At 35.5% G+C, this 17,995-nt stretch overlaps 1 protein-coding gene across 1 annotated transcript; it reads left to right on the top strand.

Annotated features, from left to right (window-relative positions):
• Positions 1–1,773: 1,773 nt before the first annotated feature.
• On the top strand, positions 1,774–13,801 carry LOC131852537 (uncharacterized). The gene is made up of 5 exons (XM_059203215.1): positions 1,774–1,845; positions 2,402–2,584; positions 4,299–4,418; positions 12,795–12,941; positions 13,379–13,801. The coding sequence occupies exons 1-5, from the start codon at positions 1,798–1,800 to the stop codon at positions 13,799–13,801; spliced, it is 921 nt and encodes a 306-aa protein (XP_059059198.1). The 5' UTR covers positions 1,774–1,797.
• The last annotated feature ends 4,194 nt before the right edge of the window (positions 13,802–17,995 follow it).

The raw sequence follows: 17,995 nt of genomic DNA on the forward strand, positions 1-17,995 counted from the left end.
ACACTAGTCTACTGCATTGCTATAATATTTTCTAAGGCGCTTTAAATATAACATGAGTAAAACTTACTTTACATTTAATATTTACTAAGCTAGTAATGCAATGTAAATTATTATGAAACAATTTCGACTTTAATTAAAAAAGAGGGAAAACTAACATATCTACATACGGGGATAAATGAAATCGAAAAACATATTAGACTAATCCAATTGGGGAAAAAAGAAAGACAAACAAAATTAAATGGTATAGTTGTAGGCACATAGAAGAAGAGTTTGTTTATTTGGGATACAAACAAAGCTGTAGTAGCTAAATTAACGTGACTTAAACATAGCAAAACCAACATCTGTATCTGATATCCTATTATTATTTTTATATTTTTACCACTTACTGATTAATATTTTTAATAGGGTTTTCTAAAATTTAAGGTATGACAAATGAAATACACCCATATCAGAAAAATATGGGTTACATACATCAACAAGAAGAGTTCACGGAACAAATATTTATCTACCCCAAATGTAGATTACTATGCACTTGTTTTTCTCCAAAACTCTTGTTTGGTAGTAATCTTGTTTGTCATAAAATATAGTTTAATATTAATAAGATATCATAAGATTTAATAATAAACTGCCGCAATATATACATTTTTGGTAATCAACTTTATGTGTAAATGAATAGAGTCGAATTCACATTTTTATTTTTAATCAAAACAATGTTCAAAGCACACGATAGATCCATATGTGGAACAATGTTACAACTCGACAAATAACTAACTCATCCGGAATACGCAAATTGACCTTTAGTGATAGCTTGTGACTCTGTAGTTTTATATATGTATTTGTTGTTCTTTTTGTGTGTCTTTAGCTGCCTTTACACGTACGCCCTTTCACGCGCGAATTGTTTTACACGCGGAAAAAAGAGTACGCGTATCTAAAGTCAGAGAAAAAGAACGAGAAAGAGCGTGCATTCGCCGTTAGATGCATTCCCGCGTCTTTCAATCGCGATTCGTGCGTGCTTTCGCGCCTTTTTGTAATAATTAACATTGCAAAATGGCGGACAGCGGACTACGCAGCAAAATCATAATTATAGATATACTAGCTGTGTCCGCGATTTCTCCTGTATGAAATTTATAACCTATGTGTTATTGTCATGTATAAACTATATTAATGTAAAGTTTCATCATAATCCATTCAGTAGTTTTTGTGTGAAAAGGTAACAAACATTCATACTCTACACTAGGAAAAAAGTATGTGGAATATAAAATAACTTTTTAAAATAATGTGAAATGACAAACTCACACGCAATCACTGGCGATAGAGTGTACTCAAAAATGATAAAAGCAATCAATCGCGATTACGCGCGCTGCTTTCCCGCGCACCATCGCGTGCGGTTCTGATCGCGCGTGAAAGGACGTATAGTGTAAAGGCAGTTTTTTAATGTTTTTTAACGCTTTTAATTATTCATTTTTGAAAAAGGGAAAGTAGGGAACGACCATTTGTTTCAACACCTTCGTTCTTCTACTGAAACTCACTTACAAAGCGAGCCGCGTGACAGCTGGTATAGACAGAAGTGGCGAGAGATACCCAGACGACTTTTTACAAAGACTGGATCTCCTTTTAGATAATTTTATGTGAATCCATCGAGCATTCACTAGTGATGGTGTATCAATAAACAAAACACTTCTTATCAATATGCCACATTGATAGAAAGGTCAAAGATCCCGTTCTGCCAAATATTGTACTTACAACAATCTTTTATATCTGTCACTCTTAAAATTTATATTCATATGAACACGCAAAATGTGGAAGCAGATATTTTTATTGTGCACCTATGGATTCACAAAATCTGTGAGTATATGTGTAGTTTTTCATTTTTTTTTTCGTTCGTTCTAATGCTGTTCGCCGCAGTTGGCCTTTACAGCTTCTCCGGACGATAGGGGACGGATGCAGACGATGATGATGATGATGATGATGGTGATGCTCGGTTCACCTCGATCCCCCTTCGAAATGGAAGGGAATCCGAAAATTTCGTATTGTATGTATTTTGTACGATAATGAAACCTTCAACATCAGAGGTTATTCCGTTTTAAAAGGACGACAATATACTAGCAATTCCTCTGGTGTTGCGGGTGCTCATAGGCGGCGGTAAACACTTACCATCAGGTGAGCCGCATGCTCGTTTGTCCCCTGTGTTATAAAAATATATATATATGTTTTTTAAATATCTAAAAAATAAACTGTTAGGGGTGGACAACCCGTATCACTTAGGGGTATAAAAATAGATAGTAGCCAATTCTCAGACCTACTGAATATGCATATAAAATTACATTAAAATCGGTCAAGCCGTTTCGGAGGAGTAAGGTAACTAACATTGTGACACGAGAATTTTAAACTTCATTTCCAGCTAACCACTTCCTTCGACCTTGGAGGTGTTTTGTCCGGTAATCGAATGGCTGGAGTGCCTCTTGGCTACTCGCTTGGTGACGGCGAGCTGGACGTGGAGGGCATATGCTCAGAAGCCGGTATCACTTGTCAGAACTGCACACACGCTGTCACTTGTGTACCCTTACCAGTAGGGTGGTTGAAGGTATGTAGTTATGTCTGACGACCTTGGTGGTCTAGTATTTTAACACACCGTTTTGCGTCCGATGGTCGCGGGTTTGATTCCTCGTACGGCGCAAACATTTGTATTCATGAGTATGATTGTTTGTGTCGGTCTGGGTGTTTTCTATGTATGTATGTATTTACGAAAAATATATATATATCTATGTATATGTATCAGTTGTCTAGTACCCATGACACAAGCTTTAGCTAGCTTAACTTGGGTCTAGATGGCGCTGTGTGAATTGTCCTGAGATTATTATTATTATTATAGTTGCCTCTATAATAATCCTGTAATAATAGCAAATTTGAAACAATGATAGACTTTTAAAAAAGTTAGACAAAATATCCTTACTAAAGTAATAAATGTGAAAGTTGGAATGTTTGTTACGCTTTCACGCAAAAACTATTAAACCGATCATAATGAAATTTTGTACACATGTTCTTGGGAGTATTAGAAATAACATAGGACATACTTTTTATTTAAAAAAAATAAATATTTTTTATAAAAACAAAAAATAAAATATCAACATATTGCTTTGTACTCGCCGTTAATATTTCATTCATTCATAATTTAAGAGCTACGCTCTTGTCGGTGGAGCTCTTGCCACTTTCCGTGATCTTCCATCATGCTCTTTAATTCTTGATACGACACGACTCCCATTTTGTCCTCAATTTGTTTGATGTAGCTATTCCTTGGTCTTCCCCTCCCCCTCTTTCCTTCTATTTTCCCCTCAATAATAATTTTCATGAAATCATCGTGCCGTATCAAGTGTCCTAACATTTTCCTCGTCTATTTTCTGTTGTGTTCAAGTACTTCTTCGTTTCTTACTTTATCCTTCCAGCTAATATTTATCAGCTTTAAATCAGCGTTAATATTTATGCCGTAATTTTTCCAGTCCAGCATTCCAAACATATCCTCCAACGCGGTTGTAAATAACTTAGGGGATATAACATCCCCCTGTCTTACACCACGCTTCAGGTGGATATGCTTAGTCTGCAGGTTTTGTACTCGGACGGTCATTGTGGCAGCGTTATAGAGACATCTCAGCACTTCGATGTATCGCCAGTCGACTTGGCATCGCTGCAGAGACTCCAGAACAGACCAGGTCTCGATAGAGTCAAAGGCTTTCTCGTATTCAACAAAAGCTAGACACAGTGGTTGATTATACTCTTCTGTTTTCTGTATAATCTGCCGTACTGTGTGGATGTGATCTATGGTGCCATAACCACTTCGACTTTACAGTTATAAATTATTAATCACAATTTTGTTTATATATTTAATATAACAACGTAACATTACGTTTGATTGTTATTAAGGTTATTTTAAAATTATACGTGTTATATAATAAAATTACATTTTAATATATAAAATATAAAAATGACTCAATTATTCTGCAAAGGATTTCAGTATTATAAAGCGAATATTATATTTTTTACAGACATATTTTGTCTAGTGATTTTTTAAACCAAGTAGTTCAAAAATTTCATTGTAACAAAAAAATTAAAAGAAAAAACAGAACACCAGTAGTATCAAAAATAGTGCAGTGGAAAAATATCGATTATGTAAAATAAATCGTATATAAATAATATACTTATTATCGATTATTATTCTATGGAAAACATTGGATTTTCGTACATAATCACATCCCTAATTCTTTCCTTCCTTCTCAGTTATACCTTTTTTTTAATGTTTACAGTTACCGTTGATGCAGTGTAGGAATGGCACCACGTGTAATGCTAAACTTGGGCTCTGTTCCACGGACCACGTGCCTGAATGCAACACCAGGCTGAGGACATACGAACATATATGTGAACAGGTAAGCATATTTTTCTTTATCACTAAATTATCGCACGAGAGTTGTAGGTTACTATGTGTATATATATTTATATATAAAAATTACGTGTCACGTTGCTTGTCCGCGATGGACTCCTAAACTACTGAACCGATTGCAAATTTGATTTGCACGTTGTGTGCAATTTGATCCAACTTGAAAGATAGGATAGGTTACATCTCAATTTATAGTCGCAATATCATTTACAAGAACCTTAGCCACAGCAGCGCGTGGGCGGGTCTACTAGTTATTATTATAACTATCCTTTCTTTCAGTCCATTAATGCGTTATCTACCACCTTCTGCCATTTCTCCTCTTTCAAATATTATCTGTATGAGATTGCGAGATATATGTATTTAATTTCAGAAAGATTTTATTATATGTCTCAGAATTATACACAGCGCCATCTAGTCTCAATCTCAGCAACGCTTCTATTATGGATATTGAATCTAGACCGATACAAACAATCATACTCATGATTACAAATATTTGCACCGTCCAATTCGAACCCGCGACCATCGTAAGTAAAGCGTTGTGCTAAACCACTAGACCAACGTCTTTCAAAGTAATAAATAAATTAAAAAAATTATCAGCAACTAACCGTGTCCGATGCAGACAGCGCTATCTGATTGAGCCAGTGTGAGATAGAGACAAAAGATCTGTCTGTGTATCAACGAGCGGATTACTTAGTGTAATCTATTATTCACGTATATATACCTATTGTTTCGTTTGTTATACTTCAGATCACTAATGGATAGAGGTTAATGTCTTCCTTGACATTTCGTAGCTTCATAAAACAAAGGCAAAACTCATTTATGAATTGTATACAAATTACACTTTACACATTAAAATAATAATTATTATTATTGTCTTTTATTCATTTTATATATTTATTTAATTCACTATATCTTATACATACATATATCTATTATAGATATATAATAAATTGTAACAGAATATGTAAATAAAAGAGACAGATCATAGATATTATTGAGAATAGGCGGGGAAAAATGTTGAGGCACTTGATACGACACGACGAACTAATTAATAACATTATTGAAAGAAAAATAGATGGAAAGAGAGAAATGGGAAGACCAAGACACAGCTATATCAAGCAAGTTAAAGAAAAAGTTGGAGTCGTGTCGTATCAACAGCTAAAGGGACTGATAGAAGATCGTGGAAGGTGGCGGGAGCTCCACCGACAAGAGCACAGCTCTTAAATTATGAATGAATGAATGTAAATAAATTTGTCTCTATGGTCACGGCACTGACGACGGCAATCTGCCACGGTGGCGTCGATAGATGGGGCTAGTCCTCCTTCATGAAGGTGGGCAGCATGTTGGTGGGGACCCGGGCCACGAACGCTTTGAAGCTCGCGTTGTGACTCGATTTCAGCTGCGTCACCCTCAATGTCAGGTTATTTTTCAACCGGATGTAGTCAACAATGTCCTGTTCCTTGATGGCGTAGTGTAGGCGGGACAGGTACATTGCCGTGGTCGGTTTTGCGGCACGTATTTAGCACGTGGCACGTGCTAAACGTGCACTTATAATAAAACTAACTGTGCCTGCAATTTCGTACTCGTGGAATAGTGACCTTCACTAAAATAAAAAAAAATACTCAATAATCTAATCCAAAAAGGGCCATAGAATATACATCGTTCCAGCTTCAAAAATGACCCTATAATGATGAAACTTTTCTATGGCTTTTTTGATACTTGCATTTTACCTTTTATTATACCCCCCTTATAATATTTTTTTTAGAAATTTTGAATGTTATATTCATTTATCATTATCATTACATAGTATAAAACAACGTCGCTGTCACTGTCTGTCCGTCCCTATGTATGTTTAAATCTTTAAAACTACGCAACGGATTTTGAAGCGGTGTTTTGATAGAGTGATTCAAGAGGAAGGTTTATATAATACCCGTGTGAAGCCGGGCCGAGTAGCTAGTATTTAATAAACTGCTTAAAAAATAGGTTCGAGCTTCTAACTTTAAACAGGACGATACAAACGTTGATCTCCCCTTCCCCTTTTTTATTTATATTATTTACTTATTTACTCAACATCCTAAAAAATAAGTTTCAAGCTCCTAGCTTTAAAAATGACGATACAACTTTTCATCTCCTCTTTCAACCCTTTCTTTGCTTTAAAAGTAGCCTATGTCCTTTTTCAGGCTTTATCATATCTGCCTACTAAATTTCATTTTAATCAGTAGTTTTGGCCTGGACGTGGCGACAGACAGAAATAGTTATTTTACTGAATGACTTTTCTTTTAATTTAATGGTAGTTTTAAGTTACTTTCATATGCGTTTAATAAAAAGCAAATAATTTTTCAAATTCAAATTCAAAAATCATTTATTCATGTAGGACTTTTTAGCCGCTTATGAACGTCAAATTTTTACATTATAATTTTATTTTTTCCCTACCGTCCAGTTCGGTATATAGATCCAATTGAGAAGAACTGGCAAGAAACTCAATTGAATTACTTTTTTTTTTAAAGCCAGTTTATTTACAATGTATTTTATATAGGTGTCTAACATTATGTGTCTAACATTAAATGAAAATTCAGTGCATGAACAACTATTGCCATGCACACTCGTCATTCAAGTAATCGTTTAGTGAGTAATAGGCTTTGCTCAGTAAATATGATTTAACAGATGTTTTGAATTTATTTAAGGGTAATTCCAACATATCCTTTGGTATCTTATTGTAAATTTTTATACCTAATCCCATAAAAGACCTATTAACTTTTTCTAAACGATACTTGGGGACAGCAAGTTTGTCTTTAAATCTAGTATTAATATTATGAATATTGCTGTTTTTTGGAATTTGAAATTACAAACAGATACTTATACTTAGTTTTTAATTACTAATACTACTACTTAATATTATTATTTAGCTGTCCCTCGCAACTTTGTGTGTGTCAGATTTCTTTCATTTTTGCTACATTTTTCATTATAGCTCCTATTAATCGTAGCGAGATGTTATATAGCATATGGCCTTCCTTAACGAATGGGCTATCCAACACTGAAAGAATTCAAAATCGGTTCAGTAAATTCAGTGATTCAGAGATTACTCGTTACAACCTTAGAAACTTTACCTCATAATAAGGGTTTCTTAAGGGTTGTAAACGCGCACGTGATACCCCTGGTGTTTCAGGTGTCCATAGGCTACGGTGACAGTTTACCATCATATAGGTCGTATACTTGTTTACCACCGCCGTAGTATACCAGGTATGTTGGGGAAAAAGGGAATTGTTAGTAATGTGGACTGATGATCTTATTGCTACCAATGTACCATGTCAGATTGACCTCCACAAGATTCCCCCTGTAAACCAACGTAATAAATTCTCGGTGAATTTGTCACGATGGGCTAACTGAGTTGACCTCATGCACATATTATCGTCTTCTACTGGTGCCCCACCAGCATAAACCGTTAGCGCAGGCGGGTTCACCATTCCATTATTATAAATAAAAAATACTAGGTTTCTTACCGGTGTGTTGTTTACACACCAGGTCAAATGTTGAGTGGAGCACGTTTAGTCTTAAAAAGACCTTGACCGATCGTAATTGCTTTGAGTAGTAAACAATGGAAGCCCGAAGGTCGACCTTCGATGAAATTTTGGTCTCCCCAAACTATTGTAGGGGCTGGTCTACTCTAATCGCTACAACTACTTTACTCTTATTTAGATGCTCAACCAGTTGGTTATATATTCAATATTTTCTCTATTTAAGTATTTACACACTTCAACTAAAAAATGTAAAGTAACAATAAAATTATTTAAAAGAGCGACGCGCAAGTTTCTTTCTCGTTCTCCTTGTGAAGAGACAGCCTTCTGAATGAGCGGTAGATTAAAAAAATAATGTGATGACTGTTCAAAAGTGATTCAATGTAAGTTTATTTGAATAAATGATTTTCTATTCTATTCTATTCTTTTTGTCAGCTCTTTTGGTCAAGCCGTTACAAAGAGTGCAAATCTGATCTCAAAGATTGCTACGAGCTGCGCGCTGAAGAAAAAATTCTATAATCATGATGATTGTAAACAAATCATTACTTGCACATTTCCGATAGTGGATGACGGTGCAAACTGACAGGAATGACAATCAATTGGTACAATCATACTGATGGTACAGTCAGATAGCAGTGTAAAGTGATATGAAATGTCAAGGGTGTAAAACCTTGCGTTTCCGGTTAACTCTAATAATATCTGAATGTGGATTTTATACGCTTTTTGTCTTGTTAAATCATTAAAATTTTTTTTAATGGATATACAACCAACTGGTTGAGCGACTAAATAAGAGTAAAGCAGTCGTAGTGATTAGAGCAGATCAGCCCCTACAAAAGTTTGGCTAGATAAAAATTTCATCCAAGGTCGAACTTAGATGAAATTTGTATCTCGCCAAACATTAATGACCATGAATTTTTTAATCTACTGCTCAATCAGTATGCTGTCTCATCACAAGAAGAACGAGAAAGAAACTTGCGTGTTACTCTTTTAAATAATTTTATTGTTACTTTACATTTTTAAGTTGAAGTGTGTAAATACTCAAATAGAGAAAATATTGAATATACAACCAACTGGTTGAGCAACTAAATAAGAGTAAAGCAGTTGTAGCGATTAGAGCAGACCAGCCCCTACAGAAGTTTGGTGAGATCAAAATTTCATCGAAGGTCGACCTTCGGGCCTTCATCGTTTACCACTCAAACAATTCCGATCGGTCAAGATCTTTTTAGAATAAACGCGCTTCGCTCAACATATGACCTGGTGTGTAAACAACACACTGGTAACAAACCTAGTTTTTTTTATTTATAATAATGGAATGGTGCCCCCGCCTGCACTAACGGTTTGCGCTGGCGGATCATCAGTGGAGGATGATTAGATGAACATGAGGTCAGGACAGTTAGCGCATCGTGACAAATTCATCAGGAATTTATCACGATGGTTTCCAGGGGTAACTGCGTGGAGCTCATCCTGACATGGTGCATTGCTAGTAATGGAGTCATGAGTCCACATTACTAATAATCAATTTCCCCTCCCCCTTACTAATATTATATATGTGAAAGTGACTGTCTGTCTATCTGTCTGGCTTTCACGCGAGAACTACTGAACCGATTTAAATGTTTGTGGTCTAGCGGTTTAGCACACCGCCTTACTTCCGATTCATGGGTTTGATTCGCATGTGCAAACCTTTGTATTCATAGGTACGATTGTTGGTATTGTCTATGTATTTTCTAACAATTGTCTTGTATACATAACACAAGCTTTGCTTGATTTAGTCTGTTTGACAAAAATAATCTACATTGAAATGTACCAACAAACAAAATCAGTTTTCACGCAAAAATTACTGAAGGGATTTTCACGAAACTTTACAGTAATACACATATATGTTTACAGTATACACATGTATGCTTATACATCAAAATAACATATACACTATAATATAAAAATATATGATGTAAATTAATAAGTAAAAATAAGTAAATTGGTCGAGAAAGAATGATAAATGTCAAGTAAGTGTAATGCAGGTAGCATTGCCACACGTCCCGTATTTCCCGGGACGTCCCGTATTTTAGACTTAGTTTAAAATGTCCCGGCGGGACTAACTCTGTCCCGTATTCGAATCTGTAATTTAATAAAAAGCAAGTTGATATGCGTTTTTTAATTACGATTATTGATTTTTATAAATATTTAAAAACCAATAATAATATGTTATAACTATGTTCTCAGAAAAATATATAAAAAAAATAAAGTATGTCACTATATAATTTCATTTGTCCGGGTATAAAACTAAATTCCCGTATTATTAAACGTTTGCCATTTATAGGCTGAAAAAAATCTGGCAACTCTAAATGCAGACGAAGTTGCACGCGTCAGTTAGTTATGTAATAAATAAAAATAAATGACGTAGAAATTATATTTAATTCTCTGCTAATCGCCAACTTGGCGCGACCCAAGGGGACCCAAGGTCGCGCCAAGTTGGCGATTCCCCTATAAAAACTATAATTAGCCAATTTCAGGACTTTGCGGCTAACTGGGTCAATCCTTGGGATCGTTATTATGCCTACACGTGTTGCAAAACTGCGTAATTTAGACAGGACCTCCTAACATTTAGGCTATATAGCAGAATCCGTACCTATACATACAAACAGCTATACTTTAATATGTGTGTACATATATATACATACATATAGATATTAGTCGCTTTCCAGATCTAGACATATTTACTTGTAATTTGCTGGAGTTTCGTAGGATGGCAGTAGATTATTTAGGTAGTATGTAAAATGGAGATTAGGTATTATTATTATTATTGTTTTTTTTTCTCATTTGTTTTCTTGTGTAATTAGTGTTTATAATTGTGTGTATTTGTATATTATCTTCTTAAGTGGGCATATTGGGAGACTATAAAGCTCACTTAGTACGATGTAAATAAATAAATAAATAAATTATTGGAAATAGGAGAATTCGACTTTAAATAAAATATACAAATATATTAAAACCGCTACTCGCCCCGGCTTCGCACGGGTGTACATGTATTATATATATAAACCTTCCTCTTGAATCACTCTATATTAAAAAGGACAATGCTGCAGAGAGTTTTAATTTAAAATCACTATTATGCTATCCACAATAAGGGTAGGTTTCCCTTATTGTAGACTGTATAAAAGTGATTATTAAAATTTATTGATTTACTAGCTACTCGCCCCGGCTTCGCACGGGTGTACATGTATTATACATATAAACCTTTCTCTTGAATCATTCTATCTATTAAAGAAATCCGTTGCATAGTTTTAAAGATTTAATCATACGTAGGGACGGACAGACAGCGATAGCGACTTTGTTTTATACTATGTAGTGATGATAATGTTTACGGCATAAGAAAAAATCCTGAGATATAAAATTGACATATTCTACAAAAATGTAGAAATAATTCATTATATGATGCATATATGAAGCATTATAATTTCGATAACAGATATATAAATATATGTTATTGTCTGCAGCTAGCCTTTACAGCTTCACCGGACGATAGGGGGCGAGTGCAGATGGCACTCCAAACGCGAAGGAGGACTTATGGAGCGGCTGAAGGCCAACTCCTTCATGACGGATATGACTTTAATCTGAGGGCACCGCTAGGGGTTACTTTTAATGGATGTTAATGGAATAATGCACTCACATGCGCTAACGGCCTTCGCTGGCGGGGCACCAGTGAAGGCTGATAAGATGATCACGAGGTCAGGTCAGTTAGCCCATCTTGACAAAAACACCAGGAATTTATCAAGATGGTATCCAGAGGGAACTGCGTGGAGATAGACATGGTACTTTGCTAGAAATAAGTTCATCCACATTACTAAAACAAAAGTAACACTATTTATTTATATAACACTAAAGAAAGAATATTAACACTAAAGAAACTTATTCTAAATTTAGTAATGACATATTGTAATTTAAATAAACTAAATTAAATATTGTAATGTGTGAAAACTGTGATTGGTACAGTTTATGCTGTAAATAATATAAATGACGTAGTGGAGTAACTTGAAACAGTCATGCTCGCTATAAAGTTCAAACTTGTGGCGGCGTGGTGGGCCGGGTCGATGTGCTCCCTCTAATATGGTTGAGTGCAATGATGGCTGGCTCATCCGTCATACTCGTGAACGGGTGCTGCTAGTGGGTACTGGTCTGTTCAGGTTGCGAACACTGATTAGATTTTTTGATTTTTTTTATATAGCGTATGCTGGTGGTCACTCTATTCTCCCAAATTTGAATTTAAATAAAATAGTATTATTGTAAATATGTACAACATTAAAAAAAAAACGAGCTGAGTTTCTTGTCAATTCTTCTCATCTCGAAATCATACCGAACTGACGGTAGATTTGACATATCATAAGAGTCTGTAATAGACCTACATGAATAAAGATATTTTGAATTCGAATTTGAACAATCTCCTTTTCCCCCACGTCGTAATTGCGATCCACGTTTGAACTGGACGGGGGATCGATCGGAGGCCGTTTTTAAGCGCATACTAACTAGAATGCAAATATAATGCGTCAAACCGCTTGAATAGTTAACCTTGGTGGTCAAGCGGTTTAGCACACCGCCTTACTTCCGATGGTCGCGGGTTCGATTCCTCGCACGGCACAAACATTTGTATTCATTAGTATGATTGTTTGTATCGGTCTGGGTGTTTTCTATGTGTAATATTTATGTAATTACAAACAAAATCTATGTATCAGTTATCTAGTACCCATGACAAGCTTTAGCTAGCTTAACTTGGGTCTAGATGGCGCTGTGTGAATTGTCCTGAGACTGTTATTAATAGTAGGTATTATTAAATCATAAAACTATCTCTTGAACAGGTTGGCATATTCCCTGATGCATTCGACTGCAGGAAGTTCCACCTCTGCTCACCACCAGAAGGACTACCTGATGGAAGGCACGCTGAAAGGAGAACTGCATTTTGTCCACGACATTACGCCTACAATCCATACACAGCACAGTGTTCGGTAAGAGTCGTTTATTTCTTTCTTTCCTGATCATGTGACCTTTGAAAGCAAGTAGTCTACTATAATAAAAACTGTAGGAGTTGTTCCTACACTTGTTGATAATGATAATTGATAGTGACGGCAATAGCACCCCAGGTCTTGTGCTGAAAAACAGCGTTGCAGCGCTCCAGCAAGATAAAATTATGATAAGAGATGTCTCATCTCTTATCATAATTTTATTATAATTTTATCTTATTTATATTATGTACCCGAAAGTTTGTGAGTATGAATGTTTGATAATCTTTCACGCAGAAACTACTAAACGGATTTTGTTCAAACTGTACAGTGATATAGCTTATACATCTGAATAACACATAGTGTATAATTTCACGCGAGTGAAACCTGGGGCACAGCTAGTATTATATAATACTAATTTACAAAACTCCTGCAACTTACAGGTAAAACTACCCAAAGGCCAATGTACAGAAACTCCCGTGCCGGAATGCAAGAGAATCGGCCAAACAGGTGCTATTCGGTACAGCCCCAACCATTACTACGTTTGCCTATCGAAACATGGCCGTATATACCCGCAGATATTCCTCTGCCCCAACGGCTGGTTCTTCTGGGAGGGGTTCTGCCGTTCCCAACCACCCATCGAGAAGATCACAGAAGAACCTGCCACAGTTAAAGCGGAGACTACTACAGAAGAAGAAGCATTGTCTAGAGTAGATAGCTTTTTCTCTACAGAAAGAAGTACGACTTATGAAGCCGATACATTTTTAGCTGACAAATTCGATCTCTCAAACTACGAGTCGGTGGACGAGGTACCCACTAGTGATGACTTCGTTAACTCATATGAGAGTGGTTTCGGCAGCTGGTGAAGTATTTGAGACACAATAATTTCTTATAAATTATAATTTAATAATGATATCAATAATAAAAATATTGTACACATTTCATTGAATTTTTAATTAATAATATATAAATGATTCATGTAGATATCTGAAAATAACATAAAGTCGCCATTTACATCTGTCTGTTTCTCCACTTACTTCTAAAACACGCAATAGATTTTAATAAGGACAACATCTAAAATAAATAGCTTTTTCTCTACCAAAAGGAGTACGACTTATGGACCGAATACATTTTTGGCTGACAAATTCGATCTCTCCAATTACGAGTCAGTTGACGGGGTACTCACTAGTGATGACTTCGTTAACTCATATGAGAGTGGTTACGGCAGTTGGTGTAATATTTGAGAAATTATAGTTTCTTATAAATTATAATTTAATAGTTATATCAGCAAATATATTATAAAGTATTTCAAGTATATATCTGAAAATATCTGAATGTCGCAGTTTTAGGCTATCTTTTTCTACACTTACTTCTGAACTATGGATTTTAAAACAGACAAAACGTCTAAAATCTAGCTTTTCTCTACTGAAAGGAGTACGACTTGTGAGGCCGATACATTTTTGGCTGACAAATTCGATTCGATTCTCTAATTACGAGTCGATTGACGCTGTACCCACTAGTGATGACTTCGTTAACTCATATGAGAATGATTTTGGATGTTGGTGGAGTATTTCAGAAACATTATTGTCTTATAAATTATGAGTTAATAGTTATATTAACATTAATTATACTGTACACTCATTACTGCCTTTATAATTAAAAATATTACAAGTATATATCAGAAATTAGCATAAAGTACGATGTACAAAAAAAATAATTATAATGATTTATTTCCATGTAATAGATCAAATAATACTTGTCTTGTATCTTAAAATCCTGTACACATGAAGAGTCAAGGTATACAGCAAGTAAATAATAAAATGTAATTAACATTTCGCAAATGGAACACAAAGATGGCGTCGCGTACAGTTATCAAAATCTAATTCAGTCATCTTCCCAGAGGTATTCACGTCCGAAACAATCGCAGATGTTAGTCCGCTAGACCTTTGTCCCTGAATGGCACAAAACCGGAGTTATCGCGAAATCTCTACTAAGCCTGGCAGACTTGTTGTATGGCTCAATGAATACGCGATGAGCGGACGACTATAATATTTTTGATTTATACCCATTGAATAATTATTGCTTATTTTTTGTAATGAAATATAAAGAGCGGGATGCTGAACTGATTCAAGCATTGCTTTTTTATTAGATGATATCAACACCATATTGTACGCTTTTGTTTTCTAACTTACCCGTGACGCTTTAATGAATGCGCACTATCAAACGATTTTAGAAAAGTTTATGATTATGATACTTTATGAATATATGAATATACTTTATGAAATTTTAGAAAACTTTATGATTATTTTAACTTCACGTTAAAATAATCATAAAGTTTTCTAAAATTTACATTTCGAGAAACGATATTGCACAAACAAAGAACAAAGTATGAAGCAAGAGACAGAGACTCTTCGAAGCTTTTGGAGAGGGCTTTAGCAGCTAAAAACGGTCCTTGTTTTTAAAAATAAATATAAATATGTCTTCTGTAATTTTTTTTGTTTTCCTAACAACTAAATAGAACGCTATATTACACGCTAAAATAAATACCCTGGACTATCTATTTACATAAATACTTACATATATTTTTTTGTAAACATCATACTCATGAATACAAATGTTTGCACCGTGCGAGGAATGGAATCCGCGACCATAGGAACTAAAGCGATAATTAAACCGCTAGACTACCGTGGTCGTGAAATCATTTTACAATCAAGACAAGGTAAATTAATTATTGTAATTACTCCTAGATCACCGAGGCCGTCAAAAATATTTCTTTACGAGCATGATAAGATAAACTAATTATTGTAATAAGGCTGATCGCTTTCAACTTGTACCACACAACATTAGTGCAGGGCTAACGGTGTAAAAAACAAAAACCTCTGACATTAGAATTGCATCAGAGTTTGGTGCGATTCGGCGCGTGGGAATCTATCTATAAACGCATATAGTTCTTCAATTGTTTGTTACATACCTGCTTCAAGAAAAATAAAACCGGTAAATTGCGAATTGGCTTCGCACACCGACGGTTCCGTACAATTAATGTACATAGGTATATATTATATATTTAAATATATATCTAAATATATATAACTCAAAGGTGATTTACATAGTGACCTATCAACGCACAGCCCAAACTGCTGGACAGATTGGGCTGAAATTTGGCATGCAGGTAGATGTTATGACGTAGGCATCCGCTAAGAAAGGATTTTGATTAATTATACGCCCAAGGGAATAAAATAGGGGACGAAAGTTTATATGAAAATTTGTTAATTTTAAACCGATCGGGCTGAGACTTTGCATGCATAAAGCTACTATGACGTAGGCATCCCCTAAGAAAGGATTTTGATGAATTCCACCCCTAAAGGGATAAATTAACGCGAGAGAAGCCGCGTGGAAAAGCTAGTTCAATATATAATATTCTCGTGCCACGGTGATTGTTACCAAACTCCTCCGGGATGGCTTCACCGATTTTTATTAAATTTTGTATGTACATCGAGTAGGTCTGCGAATATATCTCGGTCTATTTTTAATACCACTCAATGATAAGGATGACCCACTACAATTTTTTTTTTTTTATTATTTTACTTTTTTTTTAATTTAGTCAGTTTTAGCATTTAAAAGTAAATACAATTTCAAATTTCCACTCTTTCTACCATGAAGCTCTAATATTTAGTGGTATATTTATTTATATAAAACAAACTTTGCCGTTTGACAGATGAACGGGCTGGCAATGTCACACAATAAGGGTTCTTATTCAACTTTTTTAAATCTGAACCCTAACATTCGATAGGAAAACACCAATTTATGCCACAAGCGTTATTTTTTTGACCTTTGCAGCGATTGATTTGAAATCACATAGAATAAATGTTAAATAGTTTTCTTGAATCGATCGATTAAAACAAGAATCAATAAGCTACGGCACAGATAACATAATATTACAGTAACCGTTTACCGTCAGATGGGCAGTATGCTTGTTTGCCACCTACGTAGTATAAAAAAAAGTTAAGACTGAAATATAGAAACGATCATAGTAATAATAATAATAATCTCAGGACAATTCACACAGCGCCATCTAGACCCGAGTTAAACTAGCTAAAGCTTGTGTTATGGGTACTGGATAACTGATACAAATACATAGATTTTTTTGTCGTAAATATGTACATACATATTGTACATAGAAAACACCCAAACAATCATATTCATGAATACAAATGTTTGCGCCGTGCGAGGAATCGAACCCACGACCGACGGACGACATTTAATACCAAACTAAGCAGATACTATGAGATATAATATCAGGGAAGTGGGGTAAAGGGGATCGTTAGTAATGTGGGCTGTTGACGTCATTGCTAGCTATGAGGTTGTTTTTTTTTTGAGGGTTGATAATGGAATGGTGCACCCACATGCGCTAACGGTATACGCTGGCCGGGCACCGGTGGAGGATGATAAGATAAACATGAGGTCAGGTCAGTTAGCCCATCGCGACAAATTCACCACGAATTTAACACGATGGTTTCCAGGGGGAACCGCGTGGAGATAGACCTAGTACTACTAGATAGTAGGAGGAAAGTATATTATTAGTAATATGTTCTGTTGATCCCATTTCTAGCAAATTACCTCCACGCGGTTCTTCTTGGAAACCGTCAGAACAAATTCTTGGAGAATTTGTCAAGATAAGCTAGCTGATCTGATCTCATGTACATCTGATCATTCTCCACTGGTGCCCGGCCGGCGTATACCGTTAGCGCAGGCGGGTGCACCATTCCATTATCTAAATATATATAACTCAAAGGTGACTGACGTAGTGATCTATCAACGCACAGACCAAACTACTGGACGGATCGGGCTGAAACTTGGCATGCAGGTAGATGTTATGACGCAGGCATCCGCTAAGAAAGGATTTTGATTAATTCTACCCCCAAGGGCATAAAATAGGGGATGAAAATTTGTATGAAACTTTGTCAATTTGAAAACGATCGGGCTGAGACTTTGCATACATAAATCTACTATGACGTAGGCATACCCTAAGAAAGGATTTTAATAACTTCCACCCCTAAGGG

This window comes from Achroia grisella, unplaced genomic scaffold (genome assembly GCF_030625045.1).
Source record: "Achroia grisella isolate CSIRO2021 unplaced genomic scaffold, CSIRO_AGI_Agris_v1 utg853, whole genome shotgun sequence".
Lineage (NCBI taxonomy): Eukaryota > Metazoa > Arthropoda > Insecta > Lepidoptera > Pyralidae > Achroia > Achroia grisella.

Coding starts and splice junctions, on each gene's coding strand:
- LOC131852537 (XM_059203215.1), top strand. CDS start 1,798: ATGTGGAAGCAGATATTTTTATTGTGCACCTATGGATTCACAAAATCT. Junction 1,846..2,401: donor CCTATGGATTCACAAAATCT/GTGAGTATATGT, acceptor CTTCATTTCCAG/CTAACCACTTCCTTCGACCT. Junction 2,585..4,298: donor TACCAGTAGGGTGGTTGAAG/GTATGTAGTTAT, acceptor TAATGTTTACAG/TTACCGTTGATGCAGTGTAG.